The sequence below is a fragment of the Salvelinus fontinalis genome, chromosome 25 (genome assembly GCF_029448725.1).
Source record: "Salvelinus fontinalis isolate EN_2023a chromosome 25, ASM2944872v1, whole genome shotgun sequence".
Classification (NCBI taxonomy): Eukaryota; Metazoa; Chordata; class Actinopteri; order Salmoniformes; family Salmonidae; genus Salvelinus; species Salvelinus fontinalis.
Window position 1 is genome coordinate 2,570,471 of NC_074689.1, and position 17,900 is coordinate 2,588,370.

Here is a 17,900-nt window from a genome sequence, read left to right on the forward strand (position 1 = left end):
ACCTACCTCATCCCCATATTGTTTTTATTTACTTTTCTGCTCTTTTGTGTAACAGTTTAACTTTAGACCGTCCCCTCGCCCCGACACGGGCGCGAACCCGTGTCGGCTCTCTGCACACATCAACAACAGTCACCCACGAAGCGTCGTTATCCATCGCTCCACAAAGCAAGGGGAACCACTACTTCAGGGTCTCAAAGCGAGTGACGTAACCGATTGAAACGCTATTAGCGCGGACCACCGCTAACTAGCTAGCCATTTCACATCCGTTACACTCACCCCCCTTGCTACTATGGCCTATTTATTGCCTTACCTCCTCACACCATTTGCAAACACTGTATATAGACTTTCTTTTTTTTCCTATTGTGTTATTGACTGTACACTTGTTTATTCCATGTGTAACTCTGTGTTGTTGTTTGTGTCGGACTGCTTTGCTTTATCTTGGCCAGGTCGCAGTTGTAAATGCGAACTTGTTATCAACTAGCTTACCTGGTTAAATAAAGGTGAAATAAATAATAAAAAATGAATGCTTAAGGGGGCAATGCATCATATATATAGTCATTGGGACAATGAGCGAGTGTTGAATTTGGTCAAGATAAAGGTGAATTGCTATTCATAATACTTAAGTTATAATGAGAGTGATATGTCTTCTACAAAAATATAATTGTCTAGAACGTTCCCACCTGATCGTGCTTCCTCCCGCAATGTATTTCCATGAGTAGAGCGCCTAGTCGACCATCTTGGCAAAATAATAGATCCTCTTTGGTGCAATCCATTTGACAAGAGACCCATAATACCACACGTTTCCGGTTTCTGTCATGTGATTTTACATGACTTGCATAGTACGTTTGTCAACAAGAAACCGTTTTGATATCTGGAGAATTCAGTGAATTCGTGTAGTTTTCTTTTACGTACCATTAGCTAGCTAAATATTTAAAGTCACTAATGGATAGCTGAGAATAGGACGCTGTTCTGCTATCGCTTCCAATCTCAATCATCATGGCAGAAGTAGAGAAGGTAAGCGTAGCCAATCGTCTCATCTGTTTTGCAATCAAATCAATGGACTTTATCTCCGTGCATTAGCTTTTCTAGGATATTATTATAACAAAATTATTTATTTGCATTTGTAACCTAGTATGCATGTGATGAAGACAGTGCATTGCTGAAAAATGTCAACCAAGACAATAGTATTTTGCTAGTTATTCGTATAACGCCAGCTTGTAGTCCTAAAACCCGGAAATAAGTTACCACTGTTTCTTTAGCCACCCCATGTGAAAATGGGGAAAGAATAGGGTTTTGGAATATACGTCGAAAATAAGGCCTGAGGTTATACATTTTGTTCTATTAGATAATAGCAGTCAGTTACCATGACCTTTGTGAATTATGAGCCCTTTGTGTTTTTGTTACATCAATTCAAAAAAATTCACAAAGTGATGTTAGCTGATGAAGATAATCTAGAACCCTTCTTACCACGGACCTTATTTTCGTCATTTATGGTTGATTTTGCAAATACGGGCACTTTTTTAAATTTTATTTTGAAAATGAAACCTCTTGAAACTGCTTTTTATCTATCAGAATATTTTCTTCACTCTGTCTGGAAACAGGATTTAAAAGTGTCTCAGACCATACTATTTAAGAATATAAAGATTTTGATCGGTTACCCCAAATATTCGAGGGGAAATGTCAGTACCACCACGTCATAAATAGTGCTATTTTAGTTGAAAAGGCAATTACAGAAATTTTGCCCAAGGTATTTTATATAACATTTTACATTATTTATTTTCTGGGAAGTTTTCTTAATTATATGAGTTCATCGTGTCTAGATATCCATATATGCCTTGATGATACTCAGAAACATGTATTTACCACATCAAAATCGTTATATTTTACATTATTTTAGGACTTATCTTAAGAACACGTTCACATATGGGAAAAATCATCAATATCAATTGTAATTTAATACAGCTTTTCCTCAAAAATATGTACCGTGATGGTAATGACAGCGTGGTGGAAATGACATATAATATTAACAACTGATAGCATTAAATATTTTTACGTCACATATGTTTAATTTCATTGAAGATATAGAACAAACCATTCGAACCTCACAATTTTGGGATTCAATGCATTAGGCAGAAATACATAGTTGGAAACACTGGTTGACATTAAACAAATTATTGTTCACTGGTTGCAGTCTATTAATTCAGACTCGTGAGATAGATGTGTGCTCACTCAATATTAGGTTTTGCCCTTAATACCCTCTATTGCTTAACGAGAGAGCAAATTTCCTCCCAGACTGCGCCATCAAGCATCATATGCCGTTTTGTCACTGGATGAGGCTCAGGGACAAGCCCAAACACATTCTCTGGTTGGTACCATACAATGTCCTCTCTCATTGGCCAAAATAATCGGTTGGCTCCCACACAACTCATCGTCTTGACTAGAGCTCAGCTCTGCATCAACATCTTGTATAATACCAGGGTAAGGGTCATATATAAATCATATTTCACAACACAACACTTTCCAATCAGTCCCTCATGTATGTCAGAAATGGGCTGTATTGCGCTAGGAGATGGCTGTGGTGCTGTGCAGGTTAGCGTAGGAGGTTGTGCTTTGTCTGCCTCTGTTTTGGCCCACAGACTGTAATAATTCAACAATCACATAGAAGTGGAGTCATTTGAGGGGCGGGTAGGTCATCATTGTGTAGCTGTAAGACTTCAGGTGAGTGTGGCGGTGTGTTCCTTGACAGGTATGACACCATAACCACTCTTTTCTGGATAGTTGATCTTCTGTTTCTTCTGTTTATTTTCCATTGCCTCCTTTTTCCCCTTTTTTCTCGCTGGGAAAGTTGTGCGGTGGATTTCTGTTCACCACTTTCTTTTCTCTTGAGGTATCTTTCTTTTTGTTTCTTAAGCTACTCCTGGTGTCTTTATAGGATCTTGTTTGATTTTGTTTATGTACACTACATGACCAAAAGTATGTGGACGCCTGCTTGTTGAACATCTCATTCCAAAATCAATGGAATTAATATGGAGTTGGTCCACCCCTTTGCTGATTTATAACAGCCTCCACTCATCTGGGAAGGCTTTCCACTAGATATTGGAACATTGCTGCAGGGACTTGCTTCCATTCAGCCACAAGAGCATTAGTGAGGTCGGGCAATGATGTTGAGTGATAAGGCCTGACTTGCAGTCGGCTTTCCAATTCATCACAAAGGTGTTCGATGGGGTTGAGGTCAGGGCTTTGTGCAGGTCGGTCAAGTTCTTCAACATCGATCTCGACAAACCAGTTTGGACATTGCTTTGTGTACGGGGGCATTGTTTCCGTTTAAGAAATGCTTTGCAACAGAATAGGCCTAATGAATAAGCCCCTGTTAGCCAAGTACCTCAACTCCTCCACAGAGTTGAGAGCAGACTCATTTTTGAAAGGAAGTTCAGACTCCTTTGATTCGCTTTGCAGTTGATACTTACATTTTTTTTTATTCTAGAGAGACTGCCCCTAAAAAGGAATTTCTCGTTTGACCTATATGGCATCGACATGAGTCAAACATTTTATTCTAGTGTCAAAATTGACTACAAAGTGTAAACAGGATAATTTGGGTCATAAAGTCAGTCTCGTCCAAAACGTAGATTTGCGAGATGATAGGAAAAAATGGCGTGTCACGGAATGAAGGTACCCACAGTTTTCTGTGGGTTGGATTTATTTTAATCCTGCGCACATGCTCACAACTGGCAGCGCCCAAGTAATCGCCAATTCGCAGCGCACCTGCATGCAGCCTGATAATAATGCCCATAGTGAATTTGGTGTAACATTCACTGGCCCTATAGGGTTAATAAGACACCATCAGTAAATTGCACAATGTACATGGAACAATATTTTAAAAGGTCAATGGCTCCAAATTTCGATGATGTAACCCTTTACACCCATACCATACAGGTTGAAAATGGCAGATTTGGGCACTGATAAATGCCTAAATTGGAACCCAGTGGCTGTACAGTAACATGCTATATATGACCTCAGGCTCTGCACTTCACAGCGCTGTATGGGATTTGACTGACAGTCGTTCTGAACTTGAACACTGCGCACGACAAGAAGTTGCGCTCATCCCTCCCACGAAATGGGCAGCTTTAGCACATGTTTTGTTGATTCAGTGAAGGAAATGCTGTATATTAAGAGGACTCAATGTATTTTGAAAGACGAGATGTTGAGGATTATAATAAATACTGCTTTGTCATACCAGCATGCCAAACACTAGTGAGTCCAAATGTGCACTTCCCATTTCCATATCATGAAATTGCTTGGCGCCATACCTTGGGTTATTCTGAAGAAAATGTGACTATGCTTGCAGGGGTGACGTGTCTTCCGGGCACCTGGGGCAGAGCTGTTGCCTGTTTTGCATGTTATTTTGTCATTCATTTGTGTCACAGTTTGCAAACAATTAAAACAAGTGCCATAGATTTTCATTTGAAGTGCCCATCCAAGAAGGCTCAAGGTCATTGGCCACAGATCAAATTATGTAAAATCACAACAAGTCGGAAATTGCAAAATTCATCGATGAGTGGTTTGGAAAGAATCAGTGGCTAACTGCAGGCGTTGCAAAGCATTCACTATTTTGCTTCCCCTGCCTGCTATTCGGTGGAGAGGGTGTGTGGTCCATGTCTGGGTTTAAGGATTTAAAACATCTGTCTGGATAAATATTCACACGTAACACCATGGGTCAGAAATGGTTGAATACCTTGGCGATGCTGTCAATCCAGTATGACTTCTGCAGTGTTCAAAACAACTGGGAAATCTCAGACATCAGCTCTGACCTGAAGATCACTAATGTCATGATTCAACCTTGTTTTTTCAGAGTTCCCAGTTGTCTTGAAAGCACCATAAATCCACAGAATGCCAGACTTTGATGACAAATTTGCCCACAAGAAGGACCACCCTCCACCTTCCTGTTCAAGTGAGCACAGCACAACAGTCCAAAACTTCCCAAAATGTCTTGTAGGCTGCTGCATAAATGATGGAATATGCCAGGGAGATATGGATACTGTAGCTAAGAAAGTAATACTAAGTGTATGTTGTGTTGTAAGCTATTAGTAGCCCATGTGCCTCACCCTAATAATTTGGTCCCTTTCCCCCTCAGAATTTAGCCTACTGTTCTGACTTGGCTAGTAAAACCAAATGCATGCTTTTCAACCGTTCGCTGCCCGCACCCGCCCGCCCGACTAGCATCACCACCCTGGTCGGTTCCGACCTAGAATATGTGGACAACTATAAATACCTAGGTGTCTGGCTAGACTGTAAAATCTCCTTCCAGACTCATATTAAACATCTCCAATCCAAAATCAAATCTAGAATCCGCTTTCTATTTCGCAACAAAGCCTCCTTAACTCACGCCGCCAAACTTACCCTAGTAAAACTGACTATCCTACCGATCCTCGATTGCGGCGATGTCATCTACAAAATAGCTTCCAACACTCTACTCAGCAAACTGGATGCAGTCTATCAAAGTGCCATCCGTTTTGTTACCAAATCACCTTATACTACCCACCACTGCGACCTGTATGCTCTAGTTGGCTGGCCCTCGCTACATACTCGTCGCCAGACCCACTGGCTCCAGGTCATCTATAAGTCTAGCCTAGGTAAAGCTCCGCCTTATCTCAGTTCACTGGTCACGATAACAACACCCACCCGTAGGACACATTCCAGCAGGTATATCTCACTGATCATCCCCAAAGCCAACACCTCACTTGGACGCCTTTCCTTCGCCGTTCTCTGCTGCCAGTGACTCGAACGAATTGCAAAAATCGCTGAAGTTGGAGACTTTTATTTCCCTCACCAACTTTAAACATCAACTATCTGAGCAGCTATCTGATCGCTGCAGCTGTACGTAGTCCATCTGTAAATAGCCCACCCAATCTACCTACCTCATCCCCATACTTTTTTATTATATTTACTTTTCTGCTCTTTTGCACACCAGTATCTCTACTTGCATATTATCATCTTCTCATTTATCACTGCAGTGTTAGTCTCCTAAATTGTAATTATTCGCTCCTATGGCCTATTTATTGCCTTCGTTCTCATGCCTTTTTCACACACTGTATATAGACTTTCTTTTTTCTACTGTGTCATCGACTTGTTTATTGTGTTATTGGCTTGTTTATTGTTTACTCCATGTGTAACTCTGTTGCTGTCTGTGTGACACTGCTTTGCTTTATCTTGGCCAGGTTGCAGTTGCAAATGAGAACTTGTTCTCAACTAGCCTACCTGGTTAAATAATATAAAAAATATATTTTTTAAATTGTCGTTGTACATGTAGCCTTAGCCCGTTTAATAGAAATGTCATCATTGAATATTTTAAGAGCTTTCACTGTCTGTTTATATGCCCCCTTTATATATCCTATGGTTCTGACTTGGTGTACAGGGAGAATACTCTAAGAACGGCCCATGTTCGGAATTCTGTCGCTGTACGTTTCAAAAGTGCTGAACAAATCGTTATATTGACTACGTCTGTCTTAGCTCGCTCATTGTCTTAATCGAAATTTCGGCTTGCCTCTTATCCGCTCATCATTCCCTTATGCCGGTGTTTGTACATCATAATTGTTATAGGCCTATTGCTTATATAGGTCTATCTCATTAGTATTGTATTCATCATTTTAGGCAATGTTGGAATGATTTCATTGTTTTGCTTACTTTGCGTATTATAATTAGCTCATGTGCTTTTCTTGACGAGGAAGAGATGCTATATAATGTTGTTGGGTCTGTAACCAAAAAATTTGTTTTCAACAAACAGTTCAGTAATAGACCCATGTAATTCCAGTCGATATTGCGAGAGTTGTTTTGTTTGCGCAATGCGCTGTCTGTGCTTCGGTATAGAAAAGTGGATCCTCATGACTGTATTTTCTTTCCTTTTTAGACCACATAGGTCTCTCGCTCTCTCTCTCTGTGGTGTGTGTGTGTGGTGACTTAGGAGTAAAATTAAGGCCTCAACATCTTGATGAATTTATCTGAACTAGAATCAATCAGAATTTCTCTTGGTGTCCATTTTTGCTTCAATTCACTTGCTCGTACTTAGCTCTAAGTGTTAATGATATAAGATTGAACGTTATGGTTTTACTGAACATAAATGTAATAATGTTTGTATGGTTCAAAGGTAAAAACTAATTTGGCGTTTGTTATTTAAGGAGAATGCGGCTCTTATCAACTTACAAACCACATTTGTTTAAGCAAGTCAGCCATATCAGCTATGGTTTTTAAAAAGGCAGTAAATGAGGCTGAATGAACTGTTTCACTGCCAGACAAGGCTCCTCTGATAGCCAGGTGTAGCAGTGGTAAGGATTCACTCCATGGTGCTGAAAGGAAAGCTCTGCTGTTGGGACAGCTTTATGTAGGCCCTAACAGTTTGTGGGCACCGTTTGTCACCGTTAAACGGCAATTAATGTATTGTTTAGTGTTGTGTAGTGGCTTTGCTGGCATGTATCAAAAAACAAAAAAATTGGATTTTGCCCCACCAAGATTTACATGCTAAAATTGGCACTGTATGTTTGTCTACTGTGAAGAAAATTTGCCGCAGCACGCTGAATGCACTCATGACCAGTGGCGATTTTAGCATGTAAATCTTGGTGGGGCAAAAAGAAAGAAGTGGGATGCATGCCACTAAACAATACATTACTTTCACTATAACGGTGACAAACGGTGCCCACAAACTGTTAGGGCCTACATAAAGCTGTCCCAACAGCAGTCCCAACACCTTACCACTGCTACACCTGGCTATCAGCGGAGCCTTGTTTGGAATCGAAGCAGTTCATTCAGCATTATTTACTGCCTTTTAAAAAACATGGCTGACTTGCTTCAACAAATGTGTTTCTACTGACAATTAAGATGTACAAACTATGGCATAAGGGGACGATAAGAGGCAATCTCTTATGTAGATTAAGACAATAATGAGCGAACTAGGATGGACGTAGTCATAACTATTTATTCAGCACTTTTGAAATGAACAGCGTCAGAATTCCGAACATGGGCCGTTCTTACAGTGTGCTCTGTGTACAAGTCAGAACCGTAGGATAAATAAAGGGGGCATATAAACAGACAATGAGAGCTCTTACAATATTTGATGATTACATTTCTCTAAAACAGCTTATAGGCTACATGTGCACCACCAAGTTAGAACAGGAGGCAAAATTAAGAGGTGAAAATATACCAAATTATTAGGGTGGGGCACATTGAACGCAGTTTGGGTCTATGCGTTTCAAAAAAGATACACGTCATACAACACTATTTGACGTGTTAAATCAGCTTTTAATTTGACACGTCAAATAACACAATTCTATTATAGTACGTTGTGTGTGCTGAATTTGCACGTGCAAGCCAAGCGCCACCACTACTTTCAGTAGCACTGCCAAAGTTGTACATAAAAAGTTGGCAAACAAGCACACACCGGCCACGAACGATGTGTTTACAATACCGTGTTGGTGAAAATAGACCAAATTATTAGGGTGAAGCACATGGGCTACTAACTGCTTACTTCACAACATACACTTAGTGTTACATTTCTTAGCTACAGCATACATACAGTTGAAGTTGGAAGTTTACATACACTTTAGCCAAATACATTTAAACTCAGTTTTTCACAATTCCTGACATTTAATCCTAGTAAAACTTCCCTGTCTTAGGTCAGTTAGGATCACCACTTTATTTTAAAAAATTGAATTGTCAGAATAATATTAGTGATTTATTTCAGCTTTTTTCCCCATCACATTCCCAGTGAGTCAGAAGTTTACATACACTCAATTAGTATTTGGTAGCATTGCTTTTAAATTGTTTAACTTGGGTCAAGCGTTTCGGGTAGCCTTCCACAAGCTTCCCACAATAAGTTGGGTGAATTTTCGCCCATTCCTCCTGACAGAGCTGGTGTAACTGAGTCAGGTTTGTAGGCCTCCTTGCTCACACACGCTTTTTCAGTTCTGCCCACACATTTTCTATAGGATGAGGTCAGGGCTTTGTGATGGCCAGTCCAATACCTTGACTTTGTTGTCCTTAAGACAGAACTCGTCTCCTTCCTGAGCGGCATGTGTGGTCCCATGGTGTTTATACTTGCGTACTATTCTTTGTACAGATGAACATGGCATTTGGAAATTGCTCCCAAGGATGAACCAGACTTGTGGAGGTCTCCATTTCTTTTTCTGAGGTCTTGGCTGATTTCTTTGGATTTTCCCATGATGTCAAGCAAAGAGGCACTGAGTTTGAAGGTAGGCCTTGAAATGGGGGGGGGGGGGGGGGGGGGGGGGGGACACAGCCACTCCATTGAATAGCAGGCTAGTGTTTGCTTGCAGTTAGCTATTGATTCCTTCAAAACGACTCATTGTTGAATTTGCGATTTCAAACTTGTTGTGTAATTTTCATTGTCGATGAGCACCGATATATTTTATCTACAATTTCTCTTCATTATTTCTCTTCATATGATTAAAAATGATTTGCCAGTAGATTGTCAACTTTATTCATGATGATGACTGCTAGCTAAGACTTTGAAAGTAAGATGTTGACATGATCAGTCCAATCAAAGCTTCTGTAGATATAACGTGATTTGACCTTAATTTTATCTGTGGCCAATGACCTTGAGCCTTCTTGGAAGGGCAATTGTAATATAACTCTATGGCAAGACCCAAAGGGCTGAAATTTTGGATGTCTACCCTTGCTAAGGACTTAAACTTGCCGATGACGTACTGTCCCCATGAGTGACAGAACACTGAGTCAATCACGGCGCAATGCTCCTATTTTCTGCTGGCTCGCCCCACCACCACAGAAAGCACTGAGCTAGGCTGAAACACCTGCATTTTGGAGCTGCCTTACTCAAGAAAACAAAAAAGAGACCATGTGTGTATGCAGCTTTATTAACTGAGTTATATATATTTTTTTACATTGCTTGCAAACTGATATGTGACACGCTCTGCCCCACCTGCCCTGAATGACGAGTCGCCACGGCTCATGACTCTTTACCAAAATTACGATTTGTTTCCCTGAATTGCATTGTGAAAGCCTAACACTGTAGTATCGTATTTTATAACTTCGCTAGTCATGTTGGCAATATAACAACAAAATTGTGCCCACCTGACCCAGATTGCGATTTAGAATGGACACAACAGTAATTATATGACGGCAGGGATGCAAGGTTGTGTTCCAAACAAAACAAATACAAGTTTGCTTGCTTTAATTCCTCAGTGGCACAGTGATTGGAGCGAATAGAAAGCACCTTACTGTTTCAGAGTCTTCTTTCTGTCATAAGTGCATTGAAATGACTTAGGAAACACTTTAGAGTGGCTACACTAGTTAGTCCTCTCACTCAATCCCTCAAAATGTGTTTGTCTTCTGTTGCACCTACAACATATCGTCCAGGAATATTCTTATCATGTTACTGAATGTATCCATAGTATTTTAAGATCTCGTTCACAAAAAGTATATGTAAAATGCACATTGAATCCGAACATTACACTATTGATTGTATCTAGTTGTCCTCACCTTTTTGGTCTAATAATTTCCCCATTATTTACTAACTGGTCCCTTTCAATTGCTACCATGGTTATGCATATGCTTTAAATCTTTTTATCTGTAAGACAAGTCAAACTTTCTTTGCCACGGTTGCACACCAGCCGGTTGAAGCTAATTGGCGAAATCATTTGGCTAACTCTTCCTACCTGCGAACACACACGAGACACCCACATCAATCAAACCACAGTCATGTCCGCTAGCATTTCTTAAAAGGCAATTTCCCCACTTTTCAACCTCATTTGCATTATGTCCAGCACAATACCAGTGTCAACATGTGAAAACGGTGCAATTCTAGGTTTTTGAGAAAAAACATGATTAATTAATATCCCATCATGCTTAGGGTCATGTATAAAAAATATTGGGCAGGCCATTATTTTGGCTACCATGGCTATGCCCCCATAGGAGGACAATGTCCCCATCCACAGGGCTATGTCCCCATCCACAGGGCTATGTCCCCATCCACAGGGCTATGTCCCCATCCACAGGGCTATGTCCCCATCCACAGGGCTATGTCCCCATCCACAGGGCTATGTCCCCATCCACAGGGCTATGTCCCCATCCACAGGGCTATGTCCCCATCCACAGGGCTATGTCCCCATCCACAGGGCTATGTCCCCATCCACAGGGCTATGTCCCCATCCACAGGGCTATGTCCCCATCCACAGGGCTATGTCCCCATCCACAGGGCTATGTCCCCATCCACAGGGCTATGTCCCCATCCACAGGGCTATGTCCCCATCCACAGGGCTATGTCCCCATCCACAGGGCTATGTCCCCATCCACAGGGCTATGTCCCCATCCACAGGGCTATGTCCCCATCCACAGGGCTATGTCCCCATCCACAGGGCTATGTCCCCATCCACAGGGCTATGTCCCCATCCACAGGGCTATGTCCCCATCCACAGGGCTATGTCCCCATCCACAGGGCTATGTCCCCATCCACAGGGCTATGTCCCCATCCACAGGGCTATGTCCCCATCCACAGGGCTATGTCCCCATCCACAGGGCTATGTCCCCATCCACAGGGCTATGTCCCCATCCACAGGGCTATGTCCCCATCCACAGGGCTATGTCCCCATCCACAGGGCTATGTCCCCATCCACAGGGCTATGTCCCCATCCACAGGGCTATGTCCCCATCCACAGGGCTATGTCCCCATCCACAGGGCTATGTCCCCATCCACAGGGCTATGTCCCCATCCACAGGGCTATGTCCCCATCCACAGGGCTATGTCCCCATCCACAGGGCTATGTCCCCATCCACAGGGCTATGTCCCCATCCACAGGGCTATGTCCCCATCCACAGGGCTATGTCCCCATCCACAGGGCTATGTCCCCATCCACAGGGCTATGTCCCCATCCACAGGGCTATGTCCCCATCCACAGGGCTATGTCCCCATCCACAGGGCTATGTCCCCATCCACAGGGCTATGTCCCCATCCACAGGGCTATGTCCCCATCCACAGGGCTATGTCCCCATCCACAGGGCTATGTCCCCATCCACAGGGCTATGTCCCCATCCACAGGGCTATGTCCCCATCCACAGGGCTATGTCCCCATCCACAGGGCTATGTCCCCATCCACAGGGCTATGTCCCCATCCACAGGGCTATGTCCCCATCCACAGGGCTATGTCCCCATCCACAGGGCTATGTCCCCATCCACAGGGCTATGTCCCCATCCACAGGGCTATGTCCCCATCCACAGGGCTATGTCCCCATCCACAGGGCTATGTCCCCATAGGAGGAAAATGTCCCATTCACCAGATCTCAACCCAATTGAATACTTAGGGGAGATTCTGGAGTGGCGCCTGAGACAGCGTTTTCCACCACCATCAACAAAACACCAAATTAAGGAATTTCTTGAGGAAGATTGGTGACGCATCCCTTCAATAGAGTTCCAGACACTTATAGAATCTATGTTAAGATAATTTGTGTTGGTGTTTCCTTTATTTTGGCAGTTATCTGTATGTAGACACTGGTTTGGTGCTGGAAATGATGAATATGAGGTTGAAAAGTGGCGGAATTGCCCTTTAATGAACCAAATCTAAAACCAGGCCAAATCAGGAAGTGCAGTTGCCCTTTTTAAACCCGTACCGTGTAGCCTACCCATGTTTGTCCTCTGTGTGCCTTCCTTTGTTTGTTGAAATCCATACTTTTTAATAAAACGATAATAAAATACAACCACCGACTGTTTCCTCGTATCGACTGAGAGCGACTCGATGTAGTCGGAGGTACACTCCACCCACTCTCGTCTCCGCTCAACTCCGTTGATGTGAAGTACATTGTGTAGTTGAGGTTTACTTGGCTAATTATCTGTCAAACTCAAACCAAGCTGGTCTAAAGCAAACATTGCATCCATAATGTAATGTCATTTTTGCTTTAGATCTCTCTTGTCTTTTAATAAACACGATTGTATGTCTTCTAGGGAAGAAAACCAAGTGAAGAATCCACAGATGACTCTGAGGTAAGATACTGTGTGCAAACTATGTATATGGCCCGCTAATAAAAAGTGGAACATTTTTGATTAATTTAGGCCAAAGTAATTGTAGAAAATGTATGTTCTGTTTGTGCATTTATTCTCTTCCCATATGTAAACAAACAACGCTGTTTGGGTTTTTTTACAGCAAAAGCAAGGCAAATTTAGAGATGTTATTATGCAATTTTCCAGATGTTGTGAAAATCGTCCGGATTAACAGCAGAAGATAAAATGTCTGACCATGTCAGAGACGCGTGCAGTTGTGGGAATCACTAAATAAAATATAGCATGTCAGACTGCTAGGGAGGATGTGGAGCAGCCTATCTTTAAATGATACAGAGAATGAAATGTAAGGAATAGCCAGTACATTGAGCAATTCCACCCCCTACTCCCCAAAGAAAAACCATTCCGAATGGAGAAAGAAAATCTTCACCAGTAAATGAAAAGTCTGCCTGCCCCCTATCACCAGTCCACAAACAGAATCATCTCTGCACACTAACACTCACAGGTAAACAAGCACCTGGGACTGCATGATTGTATGTCCCCTCTGAATCGCTACAAGACCCCGCTTATTTAGTTATTGTGGTGTAGCTTGCCCATTCGCTAGGCACCTGTCTCCGTGAGTGGGTTGTCAGTAGACCGACTTGATGAATGAAGTGAGAGTGTAGCCTATGTGCTGAAGGCTTTGCCAGAATGGCTAGATCGGAACCAAGTTACATACTCCCACCAGACCCTTGGTTCATATTCTTTAGACAGATTCACGTTCACTTGATTGTGTCCCCCATGGGCTGTTGTAATATGACTTTCTGATCAGACCCTTGATTTATCATGCCCTATTAAACATTTAGACTATATTAATTGAAATGGGATGTTGTGGCAAAGTTTCATAAACCTAACAAAAAGGAATTTTACCACACTAACAAACGTCTGAAAAAAAGTGCCCGTAGACCCTCTATGGGGTGTACATTTGTTGTTTTGTGTTATAGCTTTGTAAAACTGTGACAATCGCCCAGGCATTAGAAATTTCACAAGGGAATAAACAGGAAATAGACATGCTGGTGTAAAGTGGGAAAGGATGGTTCTTGTAAATTACATTCTTTCCACACACTGAACCCCCCCCCCCTCCCCCACCTTCTCCCATAGTGCTGATAATAGCAGTCTTTGTTTTGTGTTGATGCACCATATAGACGGCCTCAGTCTATGCAGCATTGGTTATAAACTGGGTTATGGGGAATATTCAGGCTGTGACAGCAAATGTACAACAGGAGAATATGGCAGCAGCACATATGCTTGGGGTTCCTAGGAGGGTTGTAATCAATTTATGTTCCCGGGACAGTGTGGCACAGCCAGTAGAAAGGAAGGATGATCTGGTTACAGATGGAGAGTGGACTGGCCTTGGACGTTTATTTGTGTATCTAGAAACATTTACCTTGCTGATGGTGAAAGGGAATTTTCTATGGAATTTTTGTATTGAATTTCCTACCTTGCTGATAGGGAATTCCCATACCAAATTCAGATTCCCTATCAGCAAGGAGAATGCATGAATCTGTGCCAGTGTAATATTCGGTGTATTATAGACGAGTTATGCTGGATTGTTTTAACTGAATCCCTCTTTCAAACTAGGAAGAGGACAGCGAGGAGGAGCCTAAGCTGAAGTATGAGCGACTGGCCAATGGGGTGACTGAGATTCTCCAAAAGGATGCTGCCAGCTGTATGACTGTCCATGATAAGGTACAGGTCCTAACCTAGCAGAGCTTTGCTGGCTGAACTACACTAGATTTAAAATTTAATTGTTTACACATGTTTGATATATTCAATGTCGGTTAGCATTCTCTTTCTACAATATGGAGAGGCAGGCCATTTCTTCCTCACCCTCCACTCATCCCTTTCACTCAGGGAAGGTACACATCAGCTGCCGCCGGCCATTTTGTTTATCCCTTTCTTCTTCAGTTTCTTTCAGCTTTTTGCTCCCATGTTCTCTTTTTGAACGTTTCTGTTTTTCAGCGGGCCATCTCTGAGCTGGATGGCTAATCGTTTTGGCACCGCGTGCACTCATGCACGTCTGAACAGAGGACGAGTCATACCTGGTTACGTCTGCTCACCTGATGTTTTATTAACCACTATTGATTTTCACGTATTTATTTTTTCTCTCCTCTCTGATCCTGATCCTAAAAACAAGCAATCGTGCCAGAGTGAGAGACATTGCTGTGCAGAAATACCACATTTTACCCGACTTTCCTTCTTGCCGGTGTTTTTGTGCTTGTGCACCGCCTGCCAGCTACGCTACCTGTACTGTGACACAAACCCCCGACCCAGCCAACCCCCAGCACCTATAAAACCACCAACACGCCGCTTTGCCTGATGTTGCCTCATATTTTCAGTGCCTGAATCGGAATTTTATTTGAACAATTCCATTCTAATAAATCATTTTTAAAAGTCGCTCCGCCTCGCAAGGTTGATCCCTTTATTTATTTATTTTTGGGGTATTTTATTTGGGGAGATTGCAGGGGCTCTGTCTGACATGCTCAGCTGTGCCTGTAAATATAAGCATTTCATTATGGGCTGCACTGAAGCATGGTGGGCTCACCGCACACACAGGGGAGAGGGATTAGGGGGAGGGGCTCGAGCTGGGCCTGTGTGGAAGAACGCACACTTAATCTAATGCCAAAAAGCCTCCCAGTTTTTATAATTTCTTGTCCCAGCGGACCTACACATACGTACACTCTCTCACACACACACACACACACACACACACACACACACACACACACCACACACACACTTCAACACACTCACATACTGTGCAGAAGCAGGAAACGTGGGAAACCAGTTGCTGCTCTGTAGAAAATAATAGCTTTATGGTGGGCAGGAGAGGCGGTGGTTGGGTTGCTGGCGACGCAAGGAGAAGCCAGATGTACAGCGCATGTATTATGTTTAAGCGTTTTAATTTGAGAGACAAAATACCATTTCACACTGTCTGCTTTAATAAACAGGGTTTTCCCACCCTCTGTAATTTCACAGTTTTTGCCCCAGAGCCCACTACTCGCCTTCCCCAGCTATGCTAGACAGAGTGCATTTTTAATCCTCTTGCCACAGCTTTCACCAGTAGTACACATTTTTGCTAAAAATCTTGAATTGTCCTAAAGATTAATCTCAGGTTTATTCCATTTCAGTTCCTTGCACTGGGCACTCACTTTGGGAAGGTTTTCCTTCTGGACATCCAAGGAAATCTGACTCAGAAGTTTGAAATTGTAAGTACTCAACTCAATTCCAAATAATCACCTGCTCTCAGAACGTTCCCAGTCATTCAGTGTCAATGTTGTTGTGGTCTCTCCTCAGAGTCCAGTGAAGATCAACCAGATCAGTCTGGATGAGAGTGGAGAGCATATGGGGATCTGCTCTGAGGACGGCAAGGTGAGATCATCTCTCTGCTCCAAACTGGTGGCCGTACAGAACGAGTGACACTCCACTGGGCACAGATGTCAATTCAACGTTTATTCCACGTTAGTTCAACGTAAATTCATTGAAATTACGTGGAAACAATGTTGATTTAATTAGGGAATAGGGTGCCATTTGGAATGTAGCCTCGATCTCTGCCCCACCATTAAGTGGCAAGGTATTATGTGTAATACGTTGAACGTCACTTTGCATTTACCATGAAATTATATAATGTGTTGAACTCATTTCATCAATGCCAAAAGCCAAGGATATTCTTGTTCATATTTAGAATTTAATGGAACTTGTTACCGTATTTCTAAATTCCCTTTCTCCAGGTATGTGCCCTAGTACTCATAAGTTTTACAAACCAGAAGCTTTATCTTCCTCATACCTGTTTACTTTCATAAATCTACAAATGTATAGGGTTTTGAACAAGCACATGTTCATGTTCTAAGGGGGAGACTCTCCCATCTGTCTGCCTGGCTGTCAGTCATCAGGTCTCTATGGATACCCTCTCAGTGCTCTCTACTTTCTTGTTATCGCTCCTCTCCTGATCATTATTACCATCCTTCATGGATCCTGCAGTCCAGATATGCTCTCTGATATCGCCTCCTCGCTCGCACTCCAGCGGCGAAACAAGATCTTGTCGCACAGAAAGTGGCGTTGACAATTAAAATCGACGCCGCTGCAGTTGTTCATCCTCGACCAATTCAGTTTGCCATTAATCTGTGTCAATCCCTTCAAATAATCCTGAATCATCTATGGGATTGAAAATGGAGAGTGAAAAAGGGCGTGATGTTTCTTTTTGAAACTTTCTTTTTGTCTTTTTTTGACTCCCAGACAGTCAGGCTGTGGTACAGTGTAATTGTTTCATAAGGTATTGCGGTAACTACAGTAACTGCGGCTGTGGTAAAGCCAAAGATTACGATGCTCGTATCAAAGCACCAGAGGGTTCAGAGATTCAACCTGGCCACTAATTGGTGACCCAGTGGAAGGGTAGCAGTGATCCAATCAGTCTTGCTGTCCAGAACTCCCCCTGCATACACAAGAGTGCCTCAGAAACAGCTGCAAACACAGTACAGATTTATTTTTTATTTTTTTATACTGACATTCTACACTTTCTCTATTGCAGGTTCAAGTGTTTGGACTCTACACAAGGGAGGGCTTCCATGAGAACTTTGACTGCCCTGTCAAAGTAAGCGGATGTCAAATACTTGTACTTCTTTTAACTTCATACTTTTTAGTTGAGAGTATATGTACGAGGTGGTATACTAATATATTCAGTGCGTCTCAAGATAGCCCCCATCATTGCTTCTAAACTCTTGACGCGTTCTAAAATGGATCCACTCGCCATGTTCTCCAGGTGGTGGCGTTGCACCCTCGGTTCAGCAGTTCAAGCTACAAACAATTTGTCACCGGAGGCAACAAGGTGAGATTTGAAAGGTATTTT

At 42.5% G+C, this 17,900-nt stretch overlaps 1 protein-coding gene across 3 annotated transcripts in view; it reads left to right on the top strand.

The window, feature by feature from the left end:
• Positions 1 to 793: 793 nt before the first annotated feature.
• The window catches only part of LOC129822747 (vacuolar protein sorting-associated protein 41 homolog), a 32,121-nt gene continuing 15,014 nt past the window's right edge, over positions 794 to 17,900 (top strand). Inside the window, exons 1-8 of one of the 3 annotated variants that reach the window (XM_055881127.1) lie at positions 794 to 1,014; positions 4,850 to 4,948; positions 12,962 to 13,000; positions 14,636 to 14,743; positions 16,186 to 16,263; positions 16,352 to 16,426; positions 17,583 to 17,645; positions 17,814 to 17,879. In XM_055881127.1, coding sequence (XP_055737102.1) covers positions 4,901 to 4,948; positions 12,962 to 13,000; positions 14,636 to 14,743; positions 16,186 to 16,263; positions 16,352 to 16,426; positions 17,583 to 17,645; positions 17,814 to 17,879 — 477 coding nt within the window. In that variant the 5' untranslated portion in view covers positions 794 to 1,014; positions 4,850 to 4,900. Of the gene's footprint in view, positions 1,015 to 4,849; positions 4,949 to 9,106; positions 9,240 to 12,961; positions 13,001 to 14,635; positions 14,744 to 16,185; positions 16,264 to 16,351; positions 16,427 to 17,582; positions 17,646 to 17,813; positions 17,880 to 17,900 lie in introns of those variants that run through there. The other 2 variants (XM_055881128.1, XM_055881129.1) reach the window with 2 other exon arrangements.